Source organism: Dermochelys coriacea, chromosome 9, assembly GCF_009764565.3.
Source record: "Dermochelys coriacea isolate rDerCor1 chromosome 9, rDerCor1.pri.v4, whole genome shotgun sequence".
Classification (NCBI taxonomy): domain Eukaryota; kingdom Metazoa; phylum Chordata; order Testudines; family Dermochelyidae; genus Dermochelys; species Dermochelys coriacea.
The window spans coordinates 86491647-86518376 of record NC_050076.1 but is presented as its reverse complement, the minus strand read 5'-3'; the positions used below and the strand labels follow the sequence as shown (position 1 = coordinate 86518376).

Sequence of the window (26730 nt, the reverse complement as noted above, 5' to 3'; positions counted from 1 at the left end):
TACAAATTATTCCAGCACCCCTGGAGCTAATAATTAATTAGAATGAAAGTGCAAGAACATCTGTCTTTACGGTCACTGTTTCAAATCTTGCCCATATCCGTAGTGTCACTGTCTTTCAACAATTGTTTGTATGGTCTAGATCAGTGGTTCTCAAAGCTGGTCCGCCGCTTGTTCAGGGAAAGCCCCTGGCAGGCCGGACCGGTTTGTTTCCTGCCGCGTCGCAGTTCAAGCCGATTGCGGCTCCCACTGGCCGCGGTTCACACTCAGGCCATGGGGGCTGAGGGAAGTGGCACGGGCCAAGGGACGTGCTGGCCGCCCTTCCTGCAGCCCCCATTGGCCCGGAGCGGCGAACTGGTGCCGGTGGGAGCCGCGATTGGCTGAACCTGCAGATGCGGCAGGTAAACAAACCGGTCTGGCCTGCCAGGGGCGTTCCCTGAATAAGCGGCGGACCGGCTTTGAGAACCACTGGTCTAGATGAGATAAGTTGACATTTGGAGTCTATTACTTTGTGGCTTTTATGATTTGGATACAAACCCACTATGACTGGCATATTTGTTAGCAGTCTCAGATGACAAGCTAATGACTGAGAGCCTGATCCAATGCCCATTTAAGTAGTTGGGAATCTTTCAATGGCCTTTGGATCACACTCAGATTATTCTGAAGACTGAACTCCACGTTCTGACCTGTGGCACTGTTCCCTTGAAATCAGGATTCGTGCACAACGGCAAGGTAGTGTGGCAAGCTAGTTCTACCACAATGTATTTTACCTAGTATGTGGAAAACCAAAGGATGTTAGCTTTCAGTACTTCAGTCTGGCACCTTTTAAGGAGTCTACTGTACTATGTATTTTAAACAGGAGCTCTCCCAATTTTGCCTGTGTAAGGAGTGATTGGATTGGGCACATTAAAGTTATTTTTTTATAGGTACTCAATGCAATAATACAAAAAAAATTCTGATCTATATTCCTATTTGTTTACTGATGCAGTGTGGAATTCTGCATACATATAAACTGTTTGAGGGGTGCAGTAGATCTAAATTGTTACAGCAGTCTCTTCTTACATTTTTTTTCCCAATTTTTCCTGTCATTTCTCTAAATTCTCCTGAAATAACATCAGTATTTGGCTTACTTAATACATTATTGTAATGGCGTGATGTTTCTTTTATACCTCTCCTCATGTTCAGATGTGCAGTATGTGAAGCTCCTGCCATGGTTATAGCTGTCCATAGTCAGACCATTCAAATTCCGTCATGTCCGCAAGGCTGGGACTCTCTTTGGATTGGTTATTCTTTCATGATGGTAAGGGCCTCCTCCTCTCTCCCCAAATTTACTGTTAACTGTTTGTGTTTTGTACTAGCTACTTCGGGATTTTCTGTTACAAAAAACAGTTTGTACCATTAAAATGATATTTACCTATTGCTGCCAACTATGGTAACAGAGATCAGTTATTTCCCAAAATTCAGATGCCACTATAATCAGTAATCCTAGGTAAACGTTATCTATGGCATTGTCTTAACAAACAGGAAAAAAGAATTAACTTGATTTTTTGACACAGGGTGACTTCTCCTAATGCTTATGGATCCCAATTTAACTTACACTTTTCTTTTTTAACTTTTAACTTTTCTAGCACACTAGTGCTGGTGCAGAGGGCTCTGGACAGGCCTTGGCATCCCCAGGTTCCTGTTTGGAAGAATTCCGCTCAGCTCCTTTTATTGAGTGTCATGGTCGTGGTACTTGTAATTACTACGCCAATTCATACAGTTTCTGGCTGGCAACTGTAGAGATATCAGAAATGTTTAGGTAAGAGAGCTTATTTCTTGCACATCACTTATTGTGTACTGAATGCATTGGAAATTGCATTTATTTTCTAAGGACAAATGGTGATTTAGTTCCTTATTTGACGACTTAATTAATCCTTGTAAAACTGGTAATTTGTACCTTTTCCCTCATCTAAATGTGTATCATGCTTTCTAAGACCAGTTTTCCAGGAATTTGTTTACATGGGAAAATCTTTTACATCTTGTCCGAACTTGCTGGGGTGCATTCTATTGCCTGTTTTGCAAGGACTCAGAGCTACTTTCTGCCCACCCTTACTTATATTGACGAGTAGCTTATTCCAAAAGCAGTCCCATTGTAATGAGAGAGACTATATCAAAGAGTGATGTATTTATTCAATGTGAGTAACGATATCACAGTCTGACACAGACTGATCATTTTTGTGTTTTTTCTTGACATTTAGACAGACTCAGATATCTCAAATGTTGTTTGCAGGAGTACAGGTGTGAAATCCTGGCCCCACTGACGTCAATGGAAGTTTTGCCATCGGCTTCTCTGGGGCCATGATTTCACCTTAGAATTTTGCAAACTCTTCAGGCTTGTACTCTTATCACTTCCTTCACAAGTTTAGAGTGGCACCATTGTTCTGTGGAAAAATAACTTGCTTTCATAGAAACAAATTTTATAACCGAATGGTGACTTGTGTCTCAAATGAAAATTAACAGGTTCTGACTGCAGCTTATATTGAAAAATGATAGCTGTCCACTTCACAAATGTCGCACAATGAGCTTTATCCACAAAATATGTTATACAACATTAGTGGGTATCTACAACATGGAAATCAAGTTACTTCCAATTAGAACACCTAAGTAGTACCATTTATTTTTGTATTAGGCAGTCATTATGCCATTGATTTGCAGTTTGGTTGATCAGTGATAATTAACATGTTGTCCTGACCAGTAATAACCCTCATGGATCTTTTAATCTCCTCTTCTTCCTTATCATCGTTCACTATTTTCATTCTCACCCAAACTTAGCTTTCTATTTATTTCTCCTTTTCAAAAATCTGTTTATACCGTTCACTTGAAAGAAGTGGACTACTCATATGTGACCAAGTAATGACAGTCTTGCATGTGATGGCAGGGGCAAGGCTCAACAGCCAGGGGTTCACTTCCAGTTTCTTTCAGGAATATAAGCTCATGCTTCAGGGTTTCAGCCGGCCATCTGCAGGGGTCAGGAAGAGATTCTTTCCCCCGCTCCAATGTGTGGTGTTTTGCTTTGTTTTATTTTATAAATCTCCTTTCTCTGAAGCATCGGGGCTGGCCACAACTGGAGATGATATTGGATGGAGAGAGTCAGACCTCTGAGGTGGCACCGAGCATTATCTCTCTCAGGTGCTTGGCTGGCGGGTTCCTGTTCAAACACTCATGGTCTAACTGATCACCATATGTGGGACAGAAAGGAATTTTCCAAGTCAGATTGGCAGTGACCGTGGGGATTTTTTGCCTTCCTATGCAGTGTGGGTATGGTTCACTTGCCAGGGTTATCTAGATATATCTCACTTTATCATAGTTTCCCTGCCAATGTGCACTCTCCAGAACTGGTGCATCTCGGTCCCGCCTACAGGCTGATAGTAGTCTAGCCTGTGAGCTGTAAAACTTTGGTCTAATTTTGGTTGTTCGGTTTAGTGTGTAAGTGCTGGGTGCCATCGGTGGCCGGTAATATACAAAAGGTCAGACAGATGATGTGGTGGTCTCTTCTGGCCTTAAACTTTATGACCTACTTGGACTTTTTTATATAATCACTCATGTATGTACCCTTACACAACGGAAGGAAATAATTTGTTAAATCTGTCATCTTTACATTTTTACCACATTGGACAGTGACATTTTATTATGAAATAATTCCATTCAAATGAGAAGTCAAAAGTTTACAGATGTAAATTCTTCCATTTTGGGGGGGGGGGGAAGAGATGATAGATCATGTTGTATTTTGTAATTGCCCAACAAATGTCATTTCTAAAAGACACCCTTTACTCATATTGGTGTTTGTGGACTGCCCCCAACTGTCTGGCATGTTGGGCTGATGTAGTTTGCTGGCACAACACCTTCTACCTATTGGTCTAAAACAAACAACTCATGAGGGATTTTAGGGAGAGTAATGAAATAAGTGCTTGATCAAGGAAGGTGCTAAGCACATGCAGTTCCCTTTCAGGAAGGCACTTAACCACATCCTTAAGTCCTATTGATGTGAAAGGCACTCAGCACCTTTCAAGTCCAGGCTCCTGTAAGCATAAGAAAAGCTAACCTTGTGTGTTTGTGTTTCCATCAACCAGTAAACCTCAGTCAGAGACATTGAAAGCTGGAGACCTGAGGACACGTATTAGTCGTTGTCAAGTTTGTATGAAGAGGACGTAACATCTTGGAGAATTTTTGTAAAACAATGAGAATTCCTAGGGTGCACTGTCCTCCAGCTGTAACAATGGTGCTACTGTGCAGAAAGAAAAAAAAACAAAAAACAAATCCAAACTGTTTTAAAAGTGCAGATTCAGGTGTACCTCACTAAAGTGCCAAACAAGGCTGTCTGGTGCATATTTGACAAAAGGACTAAGACAAAGGAATTGATCTCTTGGAAATGGAAAAGACGCTTGAGGTTCACAAAGGATCAGAAGATGAAGTTTTAATTTCTCTCCTAATACCAGAATAGCACTTTTTTGATCAACCAAGAGGAAAAACAACAAAATACAACGCACTGAGTATGTTTAAAATAACAAGACTGCAGTTTTGAAAAACACTTTTTCATGGTGCTACTAACCCTACTGTATCCGAGGTTTTTAATATGAAATGTTAAGCTTATTCTCTTTGTAAGTAATGAAATGTGTATATTGTGTAACAACCTTTTAATTCAAACCTTCAATTATTTAGGCACAAATCAGCCTAAAATCACTCTTCACAAAAAGTGTATTAAAGAAAAGTTTAAATTTACAGCAGTATTTTCTATAAAATCAAGGCTAATGGAGAGAATCTATACCTCTTACACCAAACTACTACTGATTTTTAAAGTTTTGCTTCCTCCCTCAAGTTCCAATCTGAGTTTATTTGGGGAATGTACAATATTTCTCTAGTCATTTTGATCTGGGTTTTAAATGTTTATAATTACACCATGCTATCAATGGTGTTATTTGTGCTTAGAAATCCAAACCATTTTAAAAGGATTTTTTTATTCTGTGAAAATATGTGAAATGATTAGCCATATCTTATGTCATTTTTTTTTAAATGAAAACAAATCATATTCATGATTTAGTAGTAACCAGTTTGCTTCAGCAAAAAATACCCCTTGGAATATCAAATTGCCAAAGCATTAAGGTTATGCTTCCAAAAACTTTCTTTGCTCCGAAGTGGTGTCATATATATTATCCAGAATAGCTGTACACTCTGAAAAAACTGAAATAAAGCAAAAGCTGGCTAAAACCGATCTTTTTCATATTTATAAATGTATCCTCTAATCACTCTTATGTGATTTATATACATCCATGATGGATTTATACAAGGCAGCAGTTTTTGTGTATGCATAATTCAATAAAGACCGTGAAAGGTCATAGAGCTCCTTGTTTCTTGCATCAGTATGTAAGAATCCTACTGTATCTGCCCTAGATTGTCACACGTTTTGCAATAGTTGCAAAGAAATGATCAAATTTTGTACACACAACTGTTTGTGCTTGTTTGATTTCTGTGGTCAATACTATTTCTTGCATTTATATGTAAGCATTTAGCACTCCACAACAAAGTAAGTGAGACTGCGCGTTTTCCAGGTGATCAGCCTTCCTTGATGTATTAATTGTATTTTCCCACCTTCACCATTCATTAGGACAAATGTAGCCTGAGAATTAATATATTGCTTTATAAAAGTGAAGTATATTTCAGCTTATTTTGAGTAAGGCTAACTAATTATCAGTGACATCTGGCTAATGGCTGTTCTGCCTCTGAATTTCTGATGCCAGCTACACATTAGGCTTGTAGCCACTCAAAAAAAAAAAAAAAAAAAAAACCTGCTGAAAACTGAGACAGAGAAATGAGTTACTAGGCGAGGTGGCAAAGGTTAATAAAATGAGATAAGTGGAGGATTAACAGCATTTGTGTAAATATGAAAATGGCAATTATACAAAGGTTTACTCTAAAATATAATAGTGTGTTTTTAAATGTTAACGTAGTCTATGTACGCCTCATGATTTGTTTATACATGTATAACATTGGGGTATTGGACTTGTAATACAGCCACAAGGCTCATATCTACCCTTTTGTGAGTTGCCTGCAAATCCATGCCGGTAGAGAGTGAACAAATCTACCAAACATTCCCTTCTACTTATTTTATTTGGTTGATCTTGCATGTAAAGAAACAAAACTGAACCGGCTGCTGCTAACCCCAAACCAGAAAACTGTTAACTAAAGATGACATCAAATCCCAACTCCTGTCTACCTCCCCAAGAACTAGGGTTAAATAGATGGGCCTTGATCTTTCGGGCCTGGCACAATACATTGAGACTATTTATACCAACACAGCTTGAGTGCTTCTACTGATCACAGCTGTGTTGCGGTATAGCACAGGCAGAGTGGTAGGTTCTCACATAAAAGAACTTGAGAAAGATGAAAAGCAGAGCCTTCCTACATTACGGAGCCTTGGTTTCCACAGTGACATTCCCTGTGGCTGTTGGACTATGCATGCTCTTCCTAGGATCCTGCTAGCATTGCTATATTCTGTGTCAGGAGCTCATGCATCCTCTAGAGCATGTAAACGTCTCAGTGAATACTAGAGCAGCAATTTTCAGTATAAATTATAGTCCCTACTGTAACAATGTATAGGACAGCTATTCCTTGATTCTTAGCACTGTGAGTAGGTCAAATCCCTTACTATCTCAGAACTGCTAGGTAACCAAAATAAAAGAGGGATGTGGAGCAGCTGCATGCTGGTGGATGCTGCTGCACAGCTGCCTCTCCTGTGCATGAGCTGCCCAATCCCATTTTGCATGTTGCTGCTGCCATGCAGTACAGAAAAGCACTTGGATCTTAATAAAATCCATGGTGAGGTTTCCAGCAAGCTGTTCTCAATATTGCTCTATTAAGAAACAACAGTCTAGAAAGGGAAGATGGTCTTGTAGTTTCAGCATTAGGCTAAGATCTGGGAGTTCTTCATTGAATTCCCACCTCTTCCATATACTATTCCCTGTGTTACTTTAGGCAAGTCCCTTAATCTCTCTGGGCCTCAATTTCTCATTTGTAAAATGGGGATAATTCTTTTTTTCCACATCTTTTGTCTTATGCACTTAATTTGTAAGCTCTTTGGGCAGAGGCTCCCTGTGTATGTGCAAAACCTACAATAGGTGCTCAGTCCTGGCTGGGGCCTCTGAGTGTACCGTAAAATAAATACAACTGGCACAACCTTCTGTTCTGCAGATTTTTGATATTACAAGTGGAACAATCCTTTGACCTGCAGGGTGTTGGGAGACAAATCCGCACTGCCAAAACTGCTTTTATCATTTTTTTCCCCCAGGTTGGCTTCCCCGAATCCAAAAGGACCCACTTTTCAGGTCAGATGTGGCCAAAATCTTGTGAAAACGTGTATATAGTTTTGGTGCTGCCAGACCTGTGCTCAAGCTTTAGAATGGCTCAAACCCAAATTGCAGCCTAAAGGTACTCTTGGATTTAAATACTACCACTCCACCCCCTCTGTAATTAAAAATGTTCTGAGTTAGGATTCCAGATTTGAGAGCACTTAATGTAATTGTTTTTCTCAAAAAGAAAAGGAGTACCCGTGGCACCTTAGAGACTAACAAATTTATTAGAGCATAAGCTTTCGTGAGCTACAGCTCACTTCATCGGATCCGATGAAGTGAGCTGTAGCTCACGAAAGCTTATGCTCTAATAAATTTGTTAGTCTCTAAGGTGCCACGGGTACTCCTTTTCTTTTTGCGAATACAGACTAACACGGCTGCTACTCTGAAACCTGTTTTTCTCAAGTAATTCAGTGTTGTAACTGAAGCAGTTGCATTGGCTGTATTCACATAGAGCCTGGTCTATTCCTAGTTTACCTTCAGTAGTAATTATGTGGAAACTGGTTTAGGAGACAGATGACCCTTTGTACAGTCCAAAAGGACTGAAGGTAAAAAATCCATTACAATCTACATACCACACAGACTATGCTGACACACACTCTCGAAACTGCGGAAACACCTGATCAACATCCTCTACAACAACCAGGGAAAGATTAAGAATAAGTTCTCAAAATTGGATACTCTCATAAAAAACCAACCTTCCACACAAACTTCCTCGTGGCTGGACTTTACAAAAACTAGACAAGCCATTTACAACACACACTTTGCTTCTCTACAAAAGATTTGTGTGTTAACCACATGAGGGCACTAGAAGCTTTCAAAGATAATTTAAGAAAAGTTGAGTGCCTACATCAGCAATGGTTTAACAAAACATATCAAAATATGGAGGATGTAGATGAACTTTCTTTGCTCAACATTTGTTTCACTTGCTTTTAAAGGTGAACTGCAAGCAGTTTGCCAAATGGATTGAATTGGTGTCTAACTTCATAATAGAATTGCTGCAAACTAGGCTGACTTGCTAAAGTATAATTTATATAATACTAACATGTAAATCTTTAAAACACTAACAGAGGGAGGCTAGTCCCTGCCACTCTCTTGTACTCTTAAGTGTCAAAGTTGCACACGGGCCTCTGTCCTTACTTCCTTTCCTAGTAATGAGATTCCTGTGTTAAACCTTATAACAAAGCCGTATATTGGCTGACTGTACCTTTAGGCTATTTTGTGGGTATGGAGTGAGATTGATTTATACATCATACTTTGATGGTACGGTTCTCTGAAATTCTTCAAAGTGGATGTCAGTGAAATATTTCAGAACCGTTTGATTTAGGATAGACTAGAACAGTTTATATGGACTATGGACTTCGGATTTAATGACTTCTAGACCTGTAACCAGTGAAAACTGACATCCCCGACGCCAAAGGCTACTGCAGTCTAATGGTAGGGTTTCATCACTTTTATTCTTTTTTTTTTAAAGGTACAACTTTAAAAAATATTTCCTCTTTTAACCTTACAAATGTCAAAATACTCATAGGTCAATGTGTCCAAAAGATCTGAGATCTCAAAAGAGCACTACCTTTGATATGTGTTTGTTTAAATTGTATGGTATTTCCTAATATGCATGCTAGTAGCATGAGTCAGTGTGCTGCCCACATTGTAGAGAAGTCTCTTTTGAGGGGCACAAGAGAGGGAAGTTCATTTTGCTAGATTTAGAACTCTTCTACTTTGAGCAATATATAGTTGTAACACAGATCTTTCCCAGCAGCAACCTATGGTTTACACAACCCCTGTGGCTGGGGCTGTAATACTGTTGCTGCTATGGCTACCTCCACTACAAGCACAAGCTAGGAATTGTGCAAGAAAGATTGTGATATTCTAGTCTTCAGGAATGTTTTATTGACAAAAAGCAAGACAACGTTGCTAAGGAAAGGTAGTAGTGATCAGCTCAGAAATGGAATATAAAGCCTTTCAAAACATCAGATCAGTACGTATAAAACTTGGAATGTGAGGGATGGGTGATGAAATCAGTCATTGTAGCAAACTAGTGATCACATCATAAACCAACTACAATTGGCAGGAGGATAAGGATTAACTGCTAGGTAAATCAAACTATGCAGTATAGGAAGTGCAGGGCACAGATGTTAAACTGGAGGCTTCACTAGTCTCTGTCCCTCCTCTTTAAAGATAAGAATTTAGATTAACTCGATATTATGAGGAAAAACACATCTGAACTAGGTATACATAAAATACTAGTAGAGGGGGTGGTTTGCCAGGACTGAACTGAGGCTTTCTATTAGCCACGAGTTCCTAGCCCCCTCTGAGATGTTCCTTTATGGTCTGTTGCAATTGAGGGAAGGAGAAACTATTGTTTAAAGGCACCAAATATTGTTAATGGAAAAAAGAGGGGAAGAGAATATGGACATAGGTTTTCTCAAGTCTATCAAGCACGATTCACTGGAATTTGAAGGTCACCTTTTTTCTTTCCAAAACCTGGAGAAGTCATAAAGGCAGAAAATAAGCACCGAGAATTGCCAAATATAGGAATTTTAAGGTTGTTCAGTACTTCACTATTTTTCTACCAACTGTCCATGAGCTATCCTGCCACACTGTAAGTATGCTCTTCACTTAAGTATTTCTGTAACAGAGATGCTTTATGTGTACTAGAGTTTTTCGAAAGAATTTTCAAACCAAAAGGCAACTTTTTTCTTTGCAAAAGTGTAACCATTTTTAAAATGTGTAGCTTCATCTTCCACTCCTAGATATGAAAGTAGTGACTAACTGCCTTCTGGTTTTGATCGAGGACTTTCCCTTGTTTCAAAGCTGATAGTTTTGTCTACTTTACCCAGCCAGAGGGTTGGTCCTTGAAAGACTAAAGCATTTCACACAGTTCAGATCCAATAAGCCGTTTAAGATACCTTAAGCAGTTACTTTGTATGGGACTGTTGCAACAGTCTTTATGTTATCTGGATAATTTTCATTATTTGTTTACTTTTGGTATGACTGCTTCTGCCACATACTAGAAGTACTGTTTTCTTTTTCTTCCACAACAGGGTCTGCTTGCTGTAAAATGAGGCCCTGAATAAGGAGCTTAGTTAGGATAATCATTGTCTTACAAAAACTTGTTTAGAGGGACTTAAACTTACTTTCAGGAGTTAATTTAATGCAGTAATATTTTGAACAAAGGGAGTATGACTTGAATTGAGTATTTAAGAAAATTCTGCAGTTACAGACCCTGATCTTAGAAATGTTACTTTTAGAAGTCAAATTCATGGTGAAAGATAAGGAATGTAGTGTTTGATCAATGAGCTCACCAATATATATGCTATATTAAACTAAGTTCTTGCTTCAGTAAATATATGCAGGGATAGGAAATTTAAGAAAGTATGAAATTAGGTGTAGTATCAAAAAGTTCTCATTTAGGTTGTCTTCACTGTAAAAAAATAACCTGTAGAAAATCAGCAGTAACACCATTGCTTGCTTTGTACAATGAGGTGCTAAAGAAAACTAGCCCATTTTCCATGACATTTCTGAGAATTCCATCATATGTTGCAGAGGAGCGGTTGTCAACCCACAACCCAATTAGCACACAGCTGTGGCCCAGCTCAGCTGTTTGCTAAAGGCTGTGGATGATCCCTGAGGGAGGGGTCCATGCTGCCCCACTGCCTAGCATGGGGTGGGGCACGTCAGGCTCCTGGCTGGCCCTGCAGGGATCCAGGGCACCAGCCTGGCCCTGCAAGCTCCAGAGTCTGGGCAGCCATGTGGCTGAGAACCAGGGCAAGCAGCCAGCCAGCCCCATGAGCTCCAGGGCGCCTGGCCTGGCCTGTGGCAGCTGCCTGGCCCCGCAAGTTCCAGCATCTGGGGCAGCCACATGGTGGGGGTCTGGGGCAGCTGCCCAGCACTGCAGGGTCTGAAGTATCTGCACAGTGGGGGACAGGGGCAGGCAGCTGGCCCACCATTAGTAGCAGGGGTCCTAGGGTAAGGGCAGCTACCCACAGAGCAGGGTCCATGGTTGGGGTCTGAGCTCCACTGCCCTGCCATCCAGCCACTGTGGGCCACATGTGCAGCCCACAATATTTAATATGTTGAGAACCACTGTTGTAGAGAATACTACATGTTCTAGTACTGATCATAAGAATGACCATGCTGGGTTAGACCAAAGATCCACCTAGCCCTGTAATCTGTCTTCTGACAGTGGCCAATGTCAGGTGCTTCAGAGCGAATGAACAGACTAGGCAATCATCAAGCAATCAATCCCCCATCCTTCACTCCCAGCTCCTTGCAAACAGAGGCTAGGGCCACTCAGAACATGGAGTTATAGGCCTGCCCCTCCTGGCTAAGAGTGAGTGATGGACCTATCCTCTATGAATTTATCTAGTTCTTTTTTGAACCCTGTTGCAGTTTTGGCCTTCACAACATTCCCTAGCAAAGAGTTCCACAGGTTGACTGTCTAATATGAAGTACTTCCTTTTATTTTTAAACCTGCTCCTTACTAATTTCATTGTGTGAGACCTAGTTCTTGTGTTATGTGAAAGAGCACTTCCTTATTCATTTTCTCCACACCAATAATCACCTCACACAGTAGCTGTTTCATATCCCTAAATAATTTTTGTTGCCTGTCTCTGTCCCTTTTCCAATATATCTTTTTGAGATGGGATGATCAGATGTGCATGCAGTATTCAAAATGTGGGTATACCATGGATTTATAGAGGCACTGATATTTTCTGTCTTATCTATCCCTTTCCTAATGGTTCCTAACACTGTTAGCTTTTCTGACTGATGCTGCACACTGAGAGCAAATGTTTTCAGAGAACTATCCATAATGACTCCAAAATCTCTTTGAGTAGCAACAGCTAATTTAAACCTCATCATTTTGTATGTATAGTTGGAATTATGTTTTCCAATGTGCATTACTTTACATTTATCAACACTGGGCAACAAAATGGCAGAGGAAATTCAGTCACCCAGTTTTAGGAGAGCCCTTTGTAACTCTTCGCAGTCTGTTTGGGATTATTTTAAGTAATTTTGTATCATCTAAAAATTTTGCCACTTCACTGTTTACCCCATTTTGCAGATCATTTATGAATATGTTGAATAGCACTGGTCCCAGGACAGCCCTCTGGGGGACATGAATATGTCCCCACTACTAACAGATATGTCTATCACTGAGCAAAGAAGTCTACAATATCAAGTTCTAGTGTAACCATTCACATTTAAGTCATTTTTCCAGAGTTAGAGAAGACTGTTGGTCTGAGATATGTTCTCCCTTAAAACGGGTTGAATCCACTCCTCAGCAATGTATAAATAGCCCTGTGATGACCAGATGACCATACCCCTTAAAAGAAAAAGATACTGGTGGGCAGGGGGAGGAGAAATTACACATCAGCCAATAAAACAGGTTTGTACAAAAAGAAGAGACCCAGACAGCAGGAGCTACATGAACACATTTACTGCGAGTAGCTCTATGGAAAGCCAAGTCAGATAAATATAAACACTATACAGAGCTTCAAGCCAGTCTCCCAAAACCGCAAGTGCGATATGTTTTACAAAGAAAACAATGCAACAATATTTACAATGGAAGACAAAGCCAGATCAATCAGCTCAACTTTTAAACAGGGCTAAAGCAGAAATAGCAAATATAATGAACAGTTTCAACCATAGACATTTTAGTTTGTACAGACAATAACTGTCCAATATCAAATTAAATTTACAGGACAAACATTGTTCCATCATTGGTATTTTTGTACTATACAGCAGCATAAACGGGTAGCTGGAAGGTAGTATACGTAGTGATATGTTTTACATATTCTGAAAGTGTTCTTCCAGCACAATACTGAATAAATTAGTGGCTGTAAACTAAGATTCAAAAAGATTGCATATTTATTATGCTGTACCTGTTAGTATTTGTACCACTATATTTGAGGTTATTCATTTAGTTATTTATTCAGCATTTATTAAATCAGTGCTGTATATTGTACAATGGCAGCCTCAGGACCTAATATATAAATAAGGTATGTAACATGTTCAATTTTTTCAACACAACCTTTTCTTTTCCCATTAGATGTTCTGAACTATCATCCAAATTTCAATTTGTTTGGAAGAAAAAAAAGCAGCTTTAAAATGGCTGTCTACATATTGCCTTATTAATTTACTACGCTCAAACAAAAACTGTATGGCAAGACAGTGTCATGGTCTATAGAAGTGGTAATATTTTTTAAATGAATTATCAAAGTATGTTTAGCAGCAACTAGTAACTGTACTGACTAACTTCTCTTCCAGATTCAAGAACACATCTGTGCTTTTAAACTCTGCAGCAAGTATTTCTTTCCTGTTAATTTGTAAACTCATATTAAGTTTGCAAAAAGGTCTTTATAATTTTGTGACATGTACATTTTAAGACTACTCAAAAATAGATTTAGGTACACATCACTCAACATCAAAACTGACAGCATCTAATTTGTTATACAAACTGTACTAGTATTTTAAAGGTTGTATGTCATGTGAGGCAGCCCTACAAAACACTTGTACAATATACAATGTAGAGGATTACCAGCTGTGTGGTGCAGTACAGCATGAGGATTTGTGTACCACTTTAAACCCCTTATCAAGTCAGTGCCTTTTATTATTATACATTGTATGTTCCAACAACTAGTGTCATGCTTTTGAAGGTCATAGCAGTGTTAAAAGCCTAAACTGATTTGAACCAAAATCAGTAAGAGTGATGCAGCTAGCTCTGATTTTTTATAATTTATTTTTAATTTGAAATAATCATGGTTTGCAATTTTTCTTTAGGCAGAAAACATTAAGTGATAACCCAATTATTTACTTTCTCATTATGCAAAAAAAAAAAAAAAAATGGTCCCAAATTAAAAGAGGGCTTTGGATGAAAGTAAGATCAGGTAGGGTGGTTTCTCTCTAAAAAGCTACAGCACACATCAATATTGTAAAGCAGAAGTTGTAAAAGACCCTGCACCTTCTCATTTGAGTGCATGAATGGAAACCTCCTTTTATATTTTATACATGTTTATAAACAAATGGTCCGGGATAATTTACGTGTAATCAACAAGACAACCAGCCCTTTAATCTTACCTTATACATATCAGAATTCTGAGCAACAAACTTCAGTATAAGCTCTGACATACAATTAAAAATACTAAGCTCTGTGATCAAAAACTACCTCCTATACTATAAAGCAAAATATCAAAGAGGTATGTCCATCACAGATTTAGGTTCAGTTACATGGTTCTCTCTCAGCCCCCTCAAAAGAAAAAATTTCTGACCTGCCAAAATATTTCTAAGCAATACATGTTTAAGCTAACGTACCAGAGAAACAAAACCCATATTAAATAGACTATCAGCCACCAGCTTTGACTTCTCAATATAAATAAAAACAAATTAGGGGGAGAGGCAGAGAGAAGTAAAAAGGAAGTTGTAGGAATCCCCTCTGCAGCATTCCCAATGCCTCTCAAACAAATGTGCTGTGGAAAAACAAATTCCATCACCAAAACACAGCTATGAAAAATCCTAATTCAAATTAACTCAACTATAAACAGCTGATGTCTAAGCAAAAATCATTACAATGATGTGTGTATGTCTGTGCTGGTGGAAGTGAAAGTAGCTAGCTGGAGTTGAGCTCTGCTTCCAAAAGCACCACACAGTTTCTGGAGATACCAGTAGAAAAGCCGCCTCTTCTAACAATGGTTTCCATGGCAATGCAGTCAGTCTGGAAGAAACAAAAACAACAGTCAGTGATGCTAACAGAAAAACTATTTTCTGTTGAAAGAGGATGTGGGGTTTACCCATCAAAACAAATGACATATTGAAATAGGACAAAGGTGAAGAGTTCTTAAAAGGGGGTTAATTAAACAGATTCCTGCTAGATTCCTCAGAAGGACTATGGGGAAATCAAAGAAGAGAATGCCTCACTTACAGAATCCATCTCAAGCATACACTCATCTCATCGCATTCTGGACAGGACTCCAAGAGTCTAGTCTATTTTGGGTAGCTAGCCCATACTATGCAGATGTGATCAATAAAGCTCATAATTACTTATGTAACTCACTACTAAATTAGGACGGCTTTAAAAGCGATACCTGTGATATGACAAGGATAGGTTATATATATAGCAGCCATTTATTACAAACATCCAATGAAAAAGGTGAATATTAGTGATTCTGTTCACCCAGCTATAATTAAAATTGTGCATGACTGGAGTCAAAATTAAATGTTTTTACAGCAGTTTCAAAGGAGAAAGGAGAGGCCTATGACCGGTGCCAATCTTAACCCTGAGCTTTCAGAAAAATTCATTTGGTCATTAAGTTATCCCATGAGAAACACAGAGTTCAAGTGATATTTTTTGCACTCTTCAAAACATGAATAAAGTGCAATTGATGGATGGCAGCAATACAGATAACCAAGATCTAGTTTTAGTTCAAACTATCTGAAAACATCTATTCTTAGTAAGAATTGAAGAAAGTTCTCTGGGTACAGCAAGATGGGGCACAGTAGAAATACGTAGAGATCACTGAAAAGTCATAGTGGGTGAAGGACTAAATGTTTTAATGATATGTTAAAGTGAGCGTGAAGAGTTATTTAAATATCCTTCTTGCAATGTTCTGAGCATGACCCTAAATGTCACATGATTCTCCCCAAACCTTTCCAACACAAAAAGTCTTTCCTCCTTCACCTCTACGGGTGTAGCTGGAAATTTGCAGCTCTTCAGCCAGTCTACTAGACCTCACCATCTACTCCTGACACCATCCTCTTCCATCGCTTTTCAAACACACTGGTGTCCTGAGCCCTAAACACTTTTCTTGACCTTATTTGCATAAAATACTGCCTATCTCCTTCCTCCCCCTTGCCCTGAAGTTTATCAAAATGTGTCAGCTATAACCATTATCTCAACTTCTTGGATCCCCTACAATTCAGCTTCCCTCTATATTCTAATGAAACAGATCTTACAAAGGTCTCCAGTATCCTACTCCAGGCTATGGGTAAGGGCCTCATCTCTGTACCCATCTTTCTCAATCTACTCTTTTCAATAGTTTCACACCCTCCTTTTCCACCTTCTCTCCCTTGTGTGATATACCGTGTGTCTGCAGACTATTATTGTAGGCTTTTTGGAGAAGGAACCCTGTGTTAAGTTAGTTCAACACCAAATGCACCAGCGCTCAATGAATAAATACTAGTATAAGAGAAGCAGGATTGGAGTGGGGGGATAATTAAATACAAAAAAAGAATACCATTTGTCATAAATCTAAAGGGAAGAGTAACCACCTTTCTGTATATAGTGCTATAAAATCCCTCCTGGCCAGAGGCCAAACCCTTTCACCTGTAAAGGGTTAAGAAGCTAAGCACTGGCACCTGACCCAAAATGACCAATGAGGGGACAAGATACTTTCAAATCTGGGGAGGGGGGACAAAGGGTTGTCTGCCTGTCTGTGTGATGCTTTTGCTGGGAATAGATCAGAAATGCAAGCCTTCCAACTCCTGTTAAGTTAGTAAGTAATCTAGCTAGAAAATGCGTTAGATTTTCTTTTGTTTAATGGCTGGTAAAATAAGTGTGCTGGAGAGAATGTATATTCCTGCTTTTGTGTCTTTTTGTAAGTTAAGGTTTTGCCTAGAGGGATTCTGTATGTTTTGAATCTGATTACCATGTAAGGTATTTACCATCCTGATTTTACAGAGGTGATTCTTTTACCTTTTCTTTAATTAAAATTCTTCTTTTAAGAACCGGATTGATTTTTCATTGTTCTTAAGATCCAAGGGTTTGGGTCTGTGTTCACCTATGCAAATTGGTGAAGATCATCATCAAGCCTTCCCCAGGAAAGGGGGTGTAGGGCTTGGGGGGGGGGGGGGAAGACATCTCCAAGTTGTCTCTTTCCCTGTTCTTTGTTTAAAACGCTTGGTGGTGGCAGCATACTGTTCAAGGACAAGGCAAAGTTTGTACCTTGGGGAAGTTTTTAACCTAAGCTAGTAAGAATAAGCTAAGGGGGTCTTTCATGCAGGTCCCCACATCTGTACCCTAGAGTTCAGAGTGGGGAAGGAACCTTGACACTAGTCTATTTTCACTCTAAACTGAGCAATACTGAACTTTATGATTCAAAGGCCTGTAAATGGACCAAGTCCTTTTAGTATTTAGTAACAACAAAATGCCCAACTACAATTCAGAATAGTTTGATATAGAAACTTCACTTTTTTATTAATCACCGAGATACATCATGGTCTATGGAATGAACATTGGGGAGGGCGGGAGGACGCTTTGGGGAAGTCTCTGTCTCAGTTTCCCATCGATAAAAATGAATATAATACTTATCTCCCTCAAAGGTGTATTGTGAGGATTAATATGTTGTGAATAGTTCAAGCCTTGTGTAAACGCTATGCATTTTATGCAAAGCTATGAGGAATCTATTGTTAAATATACAGAAACTGCACCAAAAGAAGGACAAATTATTCAGTCTGAGACTAAAGTATAAGTGTATAGAACCAATACCAAGCTGTTCTAGAGCCTCAGTAAGTAATTTTTATTTTCTTGGCTTGATGGGAAGCTATTTCAGTTGAAGGAAAATGACAATGTAAATTAAAATCTAAATCACTACAAGAGAAGCATCTTACTAACACTTCAAGTGTGAAGAAATCCTTCTATAGCATTTAAGCAAAAGAAATTGTAGTAACTACACATTCAAGACTGGGTCAGTCACTTAAAAAAAGGTCAATCTCAAAACCCAACACTGCTGTTTCAGAGCTCTTAATCAAACCACAAACTTTATATACAATAATTTCATTTTATACACACTATGCAATTTGGTTAGCAACAGCTTTGAATTTGCGTTTGTTTTGTAAAATAAAGGCAGAGGTTTTTAAATAAATAGTTTTCCTTTTTAAAGTTGGTTTTTGTTTTAGGATCAAAGAATGAAGGAGTTATGCATCACACTTACAGAGTCACAGAAGCTTTTTGTTCAGTGAAGCATGCAACCAAAGCAGCACCTCGTTGCTCACATTAATACAGCTAAAGCTTGCATATTAACCTATGTTCACTAGTAATAAAGGTTTCCCACTCCCTCCTTTGCTTCGTATTTACAAGCTTATATATAAAAAGGAACTTAAGTGTCTGCACTTTTGTCCAATAATTTTTTCTCTACACTTAAGACAAGATACACCTGAAAAATGTTTGACTAGTTATTCTAATCTTTCTAGTTATACCCCGCAAAACATTTTGAACAGTGGCAGCCAGGTTGTTTAATAAGTCAATCCTAATGTCAGACATGACAGAATTCAGATTCCCTACAATGTTTCAAACCTTTTATAAAATCCTGGAATATTCTTTTTTCCACTGAACGCATCCGATGAAGTGAGCTGTAGCTCACAAAAGCTTATGCTCAAATAAATTCGTTAAGTCTCTAAGGTGCCACAAGTACTCCTTTTCTTTTTGCGAATACAGACTAACACGGCTGCTACTCAGAAACCTGGAATATTCTATATGCCAATTACATATAAAAACAAAAAGGGAAGAATTTTATCTTCTGGAAAGAGGAACTTGCTTACCTTGTAATTCTGCTTCTTTGAAGATAGCAGGCCAAATTCAGAGGGAAACCTAAGCAAGCCTCAATCTAGAAATAGTCAAAGTTGGTGAGATTCTTTTGGGACCAAAAGAAAGTGCATCATCGTAGACAATACACCAACTCAGATTCACAGGGTGAAATTCAGCATATTTAATTTAAGTGGAATTTAACTCAGACCCCTGAAAACTATTTATGCCCACTCTACTGCTGTCTAAATTGGTACAACATATATACACTGAGAAGCCAGAAAATGGTGTATTAATGTGTAAAACTAAAGCCCAACTCTACTTCAACTTACACCTTTTTCTGGCATCTCATGACATAAATTACACTATTTTAGATAGATGTGTAGGTGTAAGTAGCTCTAATGGGGTTTAAATGTAAGGGAATTTAAATTACACATTACCTGTGAATTTGGCCTATCATCTCATAAGATTCTCACTCCAGATCTCAAGCCTCCAACCCAAAACTAGGCAGTAGCTTCCAAAGCTATAGCTATCAAGGGCTGAACCCCTATTTCCCCCCCCTTCATGAAGTGGAACATTTCAAACTGGCAGTTTGAGTAGTACAACCCCCTGGGGCCCTCAGTAGTCAGTGCCTTTTTGGGGGAGGGGAGAGGAGGTGTAAAAGCATTAAATTCACTTATGTATTACAAATGTAAAGGAAAAGGGAAGGAAAAAAAAAAACCTCACCACACACCCAAAAGCAAATCCCCTGAACTCTATGGGGAGATGGGAATCTTGCAGGATCTCAGTTATCTATCCATCACAAATTGAGCATATCTGTGGTTACCACAATTTGAATAGGTGGTGTCTGGAAGTTCATTCCTAGCTGGAGATTGACCACAGGCAAAGAGGCCCATAGATCGTCAGTTGTTCACAAGGAATGCAAGAATTCCAATGCTATCTCAAAGTCCACCAAGGTTTCCCCATGCAGAGACATGCTATAAGTACTGTTACCATAGCTGCAGCCAAAAGACCTAATGCGGAGTCTGTTCTGAACTATGATTTGTAAATCACAATTTTCAAATTGGTGATGTCTCCCTGCCAGGCAAACAATGTTTTGAATTTTGTTCTGAACAGGAAGACCTGTGCTGGAATCCACCTTGTAGCGTCCTTTTCATCTTAGCAGTACAATTATCTCTATGCAGTAAATCAGGACCTGGAGTAGTTTATCCCTGAACCCCAATGTTTCTGATTTTCATTTACATGGTAATGTAAAGGTACCTTAACGTGGGTGCAAATATAAGGAACCTTAATAGTGCCAGAGATGTAAGAAAGGCTTAGTGCAAATGAGAATATGGTCCATCTCCTGAGTTGATTTCTCGACTCCTACCATTGCGTTCTGATCAGGAGATCCTCCAGGCAGGGAACTTGGGCACACTTAGTACAGCTGTGAGAAAATGCATGCAATCACATACATTCCTCCCATCCGTGCACACCCACACCCCAAAAATTGCAGTGCACAGAATTTTTTTTAAAAGGAGTTTTTCCTGTTTCCACTGTTTCACTTGTCACTGACGTTACATATCACACTTATGTATTTGGAAGGCTTTTTAAAATACTAGAATTAAGTACTATAGAAAATTAAAAGGAAAATGATAACATCAAGAGCCTATTGTGCTAATTGGGCATATTAGGAGAAAAAAAGCTTTGTTTTTGTTTTGTTTTGTTTTGTTTTTTAACTATCCAGAACCCAAGAGGGGTTGGAAATTTGATAGAGTCATTGGTGATTGTAGCTAGTAGGTGGATCAACTGTCACTAGATGTTAAAGAGAAGGGCGTAAATGGACCATCAGGAAGGTCAGTCTTCCTATAATCCAGAAACTTCTGGAAAATGAGTAGGGCTTCAAATGACATAGTTTAATATAAATCTGACTTATTTTTCTGTCTTTTCAGTATTCAGTTCAGTAGGTATATATGAAAGCTGTTGATCAATACTGCCCCCCATTAGATTTAATATTTAGTTGTTGTATGTTAGTTATTGTATGATTGTTAACTAACATTGAAAGAAGCGATAGGAAACACACACTGAATGGACTAAAGTAATTACAAAAAATTCTTCTAACACAACATAAACACTCTCAAGAGTTAAGTAACCTAGAGAGAAAGGGGTTTATGCTCTCTCAAAGTGCAGAAAATTGATTTCTTTGGAGTCTTCAGATCAATGTGCCACTGAATCAAACTCTCTCTCAAGTGGAAAGGACAGAACATTGATAGATTGATTAGCCTGCAAGTGAGACACTTTCAATCTCAGGTCAGCAAAGTCACTGAAATGTAGCCAAAATAAAAAGTCCCTGTTCCTGACCTTTCAGGAGCTCTTAAAAAAAAATCTGCTTTTCAGAAGCAAGTCTTTCACACCACAAAATGGCAAAGATCCAATTGTTTATTATGACACATAAAAACAGAGGCAAAAACCTGAATTTAAAAGAAAACTGAAGCTTTCCAATTATATTAATAATGTTGCCTTTAGGGTAGCCTTAAAGTGAAAATTTAAAGAAATGCTTGAAGCACCTAGGCCTGGGCATACTTCTCCAGGTATATTTAAACCCTCAAGCCCATTACAATATGCTACAAAGAAACTGCCTTATATCTTGCTCAAAGTGTTATACATTTTTGACTTGGGTCAGATTCCATTTTAAATTTTTTATATGAAAAACAAGAGCCCAGCAAAAGAGTTAAGTATCCAAAAGCTTTGTAAATCACCTCCAAAGTATAGTTTCAGGGATAGATTCACAAAGAGATTTAGGCACTGCAACACCTAACTTTTGGTGCCTTGCCATCCACTGGACCCCGGCACCCCAAGTCCGGGGTCTAAGAATGCCAGCAAGCTGAGCAGAGAGCTGCCTAAGCTAGCCAAACAATTGGGGACTTAGGCACCTAAATCCAAGCCTGAGGAAGGTGCCTACCTGTTCAGGATTCTCAGGCCACATGCTCATGAATGAAAATGTAGATGCCTAGGGGACTTTAATGGTGGAAATTTAGGTGATTAGGGATTTTAGGCACCTACAAGCTTAGGCAGCAGCAGGGTTCTGAGGATCTCAGCAGCACCTAAATGTTGGATTTAGACACCCAAAGTGGCTGTTAAGCACTTAAGTCCTTTTGTGGATCTAGCACTTGGTTTAGAAAATTAAACTATTTCTGTTCACCTTGGATTGCTACATTTTGGTCTTCCAGCCTACCTCGATCTACATATACCAATCAAAACTACTCTTCTCAAAAGTTTGAAACAAGAGGATTCCACTGAGCTGTGTACGGTCTTAAAATGTTCTGAATCAAAGGATCAGGAAGGAAGGAAGGAAGGAGGGACAGAAGAGAAACCAGGAGTAATAAAAGGTCTAAGGTAGAATGGCAGCAAATTGACTGCTTGGACAGTTTTAAAGGGTGTACTTTAAAATAACAAAGCATTGGGATTTTTCTTGTTTACACATAAAATTCTGCAAATTTTTCAGAGAAAGGTAATTTACAGAGCTACAAGATACAGGGAAACAGAACTAGACTACAGTCTTTATAAGTTAGATTCCAAACATGCTGCACTCCATTTGAACAGACTTTGGATGTCTGTATATTTCAATTTACATTTCGTTTCCAGCAACTGTAGAGTTAAGTTCCCACAACAAAGAGAAAAGTCAGGATCCCGTTTAAAAAAAAAAGAAAAGGACATTTTCAACATATAGCAGACTCTTCCACCCTCTAATTACTCCTCAAAGAAACATATGCTAAATTTTCTAAGTTTTCACAGGAGTGGGCATCTGATAATGGAATTTTACAACTCACCTCATAAGTCAACAGAAAACTTGGCTTAGAAAAGATTTTAGTACAAAGTCTGACCATTCAGGCAATCTCCTGCAGTAACCTGGATAAACTTTATTGAATTAAGTTAAACTTCACTAAATTAAATTTAATGCCTTTTGGGTCCATTGTATTAAAAATGCAATTGTTTATGTACTATGGAAATGTATGTAACTTCTCTCCGAAACATGACTAAATGTAAACGTTGGAAAATGTCAGCAACTTCAAGGGACTTTTTGAAACAATGTAAACTTTTAAAATTAAGTGGGTTTCCCAGGAAATCTGTAGGATGAAGGGGGGGGGGTATGCTAACCTAAACCCTCTGGTTAGGCGGGAACTCTGCTGTTTGAAGTTTTGCAGCCCCCTCCCCGGGGGGGGGGCATTTTCTGGCTGATCACCTATTCACAGTCTCTTCAAAGACCCCAAATTGGGGAAAAAGGACTCAGTTCCAGATTCATGGGGGTTCTTGTTCTGAGCAAAGGGTGTTATAAACTTGAAAGCATAGGAAAACCATTGAGTAGGGTTTGAAGAACTGCTCACCGGCCAAAGCCCATGCCGGAGTTAGGTGATCTCTGGTGAACTTATTAGCATACATATAGGTTCTTTTATTGTTTTCTCTGTATTGCTTTTACTTTAAGAATAAAATGAAAATAAAAATACAATACCTTCTTTAGAAAGAGCTGTGTGATAGATTAACTGGGATAATTAGACTGTTGACAATCCTGAAGAGAAGGCAAAAAGGCAACACCTTAAAGGCTGTATAGGCAGCCATCTTTTGCTAGGGATATCACGGAGTAGGATTTACTGGATTCAGCCTGTAAATATCTTGGTCAGAAGGGAGATACATATGTTTCCACCCAAGAAAGGCAATGGCGGGGGAGTCAAGAGTGGATGCCTTTGCTGAACCATAGCAGGTAAATACAGATATCGTTGTTCTCAACTGCGACAGAGAATGAGAGACTTCTGGAAAAAGCTGAACTAAATCCAGATATTAAGACACAGAACCTAAACAACAGAGATGCTGTCATTCACATCTTATCCTCATGAAACATGGATAAGAATCAATTACTTTAAAAAATCCAATTTAAATAAAAAATTTTGAATGTAAATTAAGTTACAGGTTTATTTAAAAAACTATTTAGAATTAATTTTGAAATTGATAACCTATGTTAAGTCCTAACTTCTTATAATCTAAATAAAATCATTTAAATTAAATGTAAAAAATAATATTAAGCAGTTTGCTGCCAAGTTTTAAAGGAAGTCAAACCACTGAACTGGTGGAAGTCACTGGCTAAGCACCTGGAACAGAGTCTGATGTGCTAACCCAGCTCTTGACAGTAGTAGGCTCTTCTGCACATGCAGAGAGAATAGCTTCTTTACCGGAGTTTATTCAACTAGTTCAGTTCAATGCTTAGTTCAGTCACAGTTAAAAAATCAGTTGGGACTTGAAAAAGTAGAAAAGCTTGTTTTCCTCTTCCAATCTATGAATCCAAGCTAGGTATGAGAGAGGGATTTACTAATTCTAAAATCATCAAGGATATGGTGACCAGAAACAATCACATCAATTCATAAACTACAGACAATACTTCCTTTGTTTAAAAAAATCAGTTAGTTTAAATACAAAACGTGTTTTCAAAAATGTTTTCTCTTATGCATCCAACAAATAAGGTACTTTACTTATTTTATTCTTTAGGTAAAATACAAAAAAAAGTTAAATGCTGGTTTGGGGCATTTTATTTGAAATGTAATTTCCATCCAAACAGATTTTGAAACAAATCACACGTAAAAAATGATACATATAGTAAATAAAGAATGCATCATTCATCGTTTTCTAATGTTAAAAATGCAAAAAATTAACAGTCTGAAAAAACGTAAGTCAAGCTACATAATGCCTAAATAAATGTGTACAGATATAAATGTATCCTCCTGGTTAGCAAAATGCATCAAATTTAGTGTAAAGGCTATTCAGATGCAAATGAATATGTTTGAATGGTTATCAACTAATGATTCCCTTCATCTCAAAAAAGATATACTGGCATTAGAAAAGGTTCAGAAAAGGGCAACTAAAATGACTAAGGGTTTGGAACAGGTCCCATATGAGGAGAGATTAAAGAGGCTAGGACTTTTCAGCCTGGAAAAGAGGAGACTAAAGGGGGGATATGATAGAGGTATATAAAATCATGAATGGTGTGGAGAAAGTGAATAAGTTATTTACTTGTTCCCATAATATAAGAACTAGGGGCCACCACATGAAATTAACGGGCAGGACGTTTAAAACAAATAAAAGGAAGTTGTTCTTCACTCAACGCACAGTCAACCTATGGAACTCCTTGCCTGAGGAGGCTGTGAAGGTTAGGACTATAACAGGGTTTAAAAGAGAACTGGACAAATTCATGGAGGTTAAGTCCATTAATGGCTATTAGCCAGGATGGGTAAGGAATTGTGTCCCTAGCCTCTGTTTGTCAGAGGATGGAGACGGATGGCAGGAGAGAGATCACTTGATCATTACCTGTTAGGTTCACTCCCCTGGGGCACCTGGCATTGGCCAGTGTCGGTAGACAGGATACTAGGTTGGATGGACCTTCGGTCTGACCCAATATGGCCATTCTTATGTTAATGAGAATCAACCTTGTTTAGAAAAATAAAGAGTACAAATACAAAACACGATTAAAATCAATGATTTAAATCAAGGTTTCTTGCTTGATTTAAATCATGATTATAAATCAAAGCAACAAATTACTGATTTATCAATCCACCCTGTCCTGTTTCCATCCTCTTTAATGGTTAAAAAAATTCATGTTAAGAATGTAGTAAGCCTTCAAGGGGAGACTAGCAAAGTTTTCTTTTATTTCCTCTACTTCAAATTAGAATTGTAGTTTGATCTGTGTATGATTTGAGGGAATCAGAACTAAGACATCAGCACAGTATTTGTTCCCTTGCATGGTCATGCACTCCAATGCTCATGCTGTTTAAGTAGACCATTGTGTTCTATGCAACCTCAGGACCTGAGACGTACATCCTAGAATGTTCCTTTGCAGGCATAACAGTGGGGGAAGGGACCTCTTAGTGTATTCTGATACAAGTCTTTCAGGTAAGTTTCTCCTCCCCCACCCACTGCCCACAAAAGGGTCTATCAAAACATTTTCTTTACACACTGAGTAGTGGTTGTTTTTTTGAAACACTCCTCTTTCCCTATATTCTATGTTTCTTAGAGCACTCGTTTAAAATGGTACACCTTTAGGGCCTAATCTGCGTGCACCATTTTTATACAATTGCACAGAAAAGATGCTGACTTAATTTGCACACCTAACCACCATGACTACAAAAATGTAAACCAGACAATTCAGCACACGTTTAATTACAGTCATTTGTATGTGCAATTACCAAAGCTGTATATACACATATCAAAGACCTGATTCAGGAAATTCCTATTCAGAAAAGGCAATGAAAAATGTGCTTAACTTTAAGCACATTAACCACATGCTTAAGTGCTTTTCTAAAAGGGGATATATTTAAACACATGCGCAATGCTTTCTGGGGCTCAAAAGACATTTCTAGGAAGACATTTTTTGACACTCCCTTATCTTCTCTTGTCTCCAGACACTTTACTGAGAGTTAGGAAACTTATTGCCACTCAAGACAAGTATAGTTTTGGGGGAATAGAGAAAAAGATGGGGAATGTATAACAATTCAATATACACTGGACACCATAACTACTTTCTCTTAGTTAAAATTCCGCCTTGAGCAGAGCAAAGCAATGTCTACTGAAAATTGATTTACCTTAACTTTGCAAATTTTAAAATAGTTTAGAAATTCAAAACTTCACCTTTTTCAAAGATAGAAAGTTTGAAAAATAGTTTATATTTGCACAGAAATATATATGCTGCTAGCTTTTAAACTACTATGGCCCAGATCTTGAGCTGCAATGAAGATGTATTTGGCAAAGCTTAGGAGAGGGAGTGGGATCAAAGGTGGATTTAAGCCACTCTAGCATTTTGGGGCT

The 26730-nt window shown here is 38.5% G+C and overlaps 2 protein-coding genes across 8 annotated transcripts in view; one reads left to right on the top strand and one right to left on the bottom strand.

Annotated features, from left to right (window-relative positions):
* Window positions 1-5248, top strand: part of COL4A5 (collagen type IV alpha 5 chain) — a 148753-nt gene extending 143505 nt beyond the window's left edge. For all 6 annotated transcript variants that reach the window (XM_038415699.2, XM_038415696.2, XM_038415698.2 and 3 more), the window contains 3 exons: window positions 1183-1297; window positions 1626-1798; window positions 4110-5248. In XM_038415699.2, coding sequence (XP_038271627.1) covers window positions 1183-1297; window positions 1626-1798; window positions 4110-4191 — 370 coding nt within the window. In that variant the 3' untranslated portion in view covers window positions 4192-5248. The remainder of the gene's footprint in view (window positions 1-1182; window positions 1298-1625; window positions 1799-4109) is intronic.
* Window positions 5249-12810: 7562 nt separating this feature from the next.
* Window positions 12811-26730, bottom strand: part of IRS4 (insulin receptor substrate 4) — a 35999-nt gene continuing 22079 nt past the window's right edge. For both annotated transcript variants that reach the window (XR_006274498.1, XM_038416302.2), the window contains one exon: window positions 12811-15099. Coding sequence is in view for 1 of the 2 variants with exons in the window: in XM_038416302.2 (XP_038272230.1) it covers window positions 15095-15099 (5 nt within the window). In the remaining variant the exon portion in view is untranslated. The remainder of the gene's footprint in view (window positions 15100-26730) is intronic.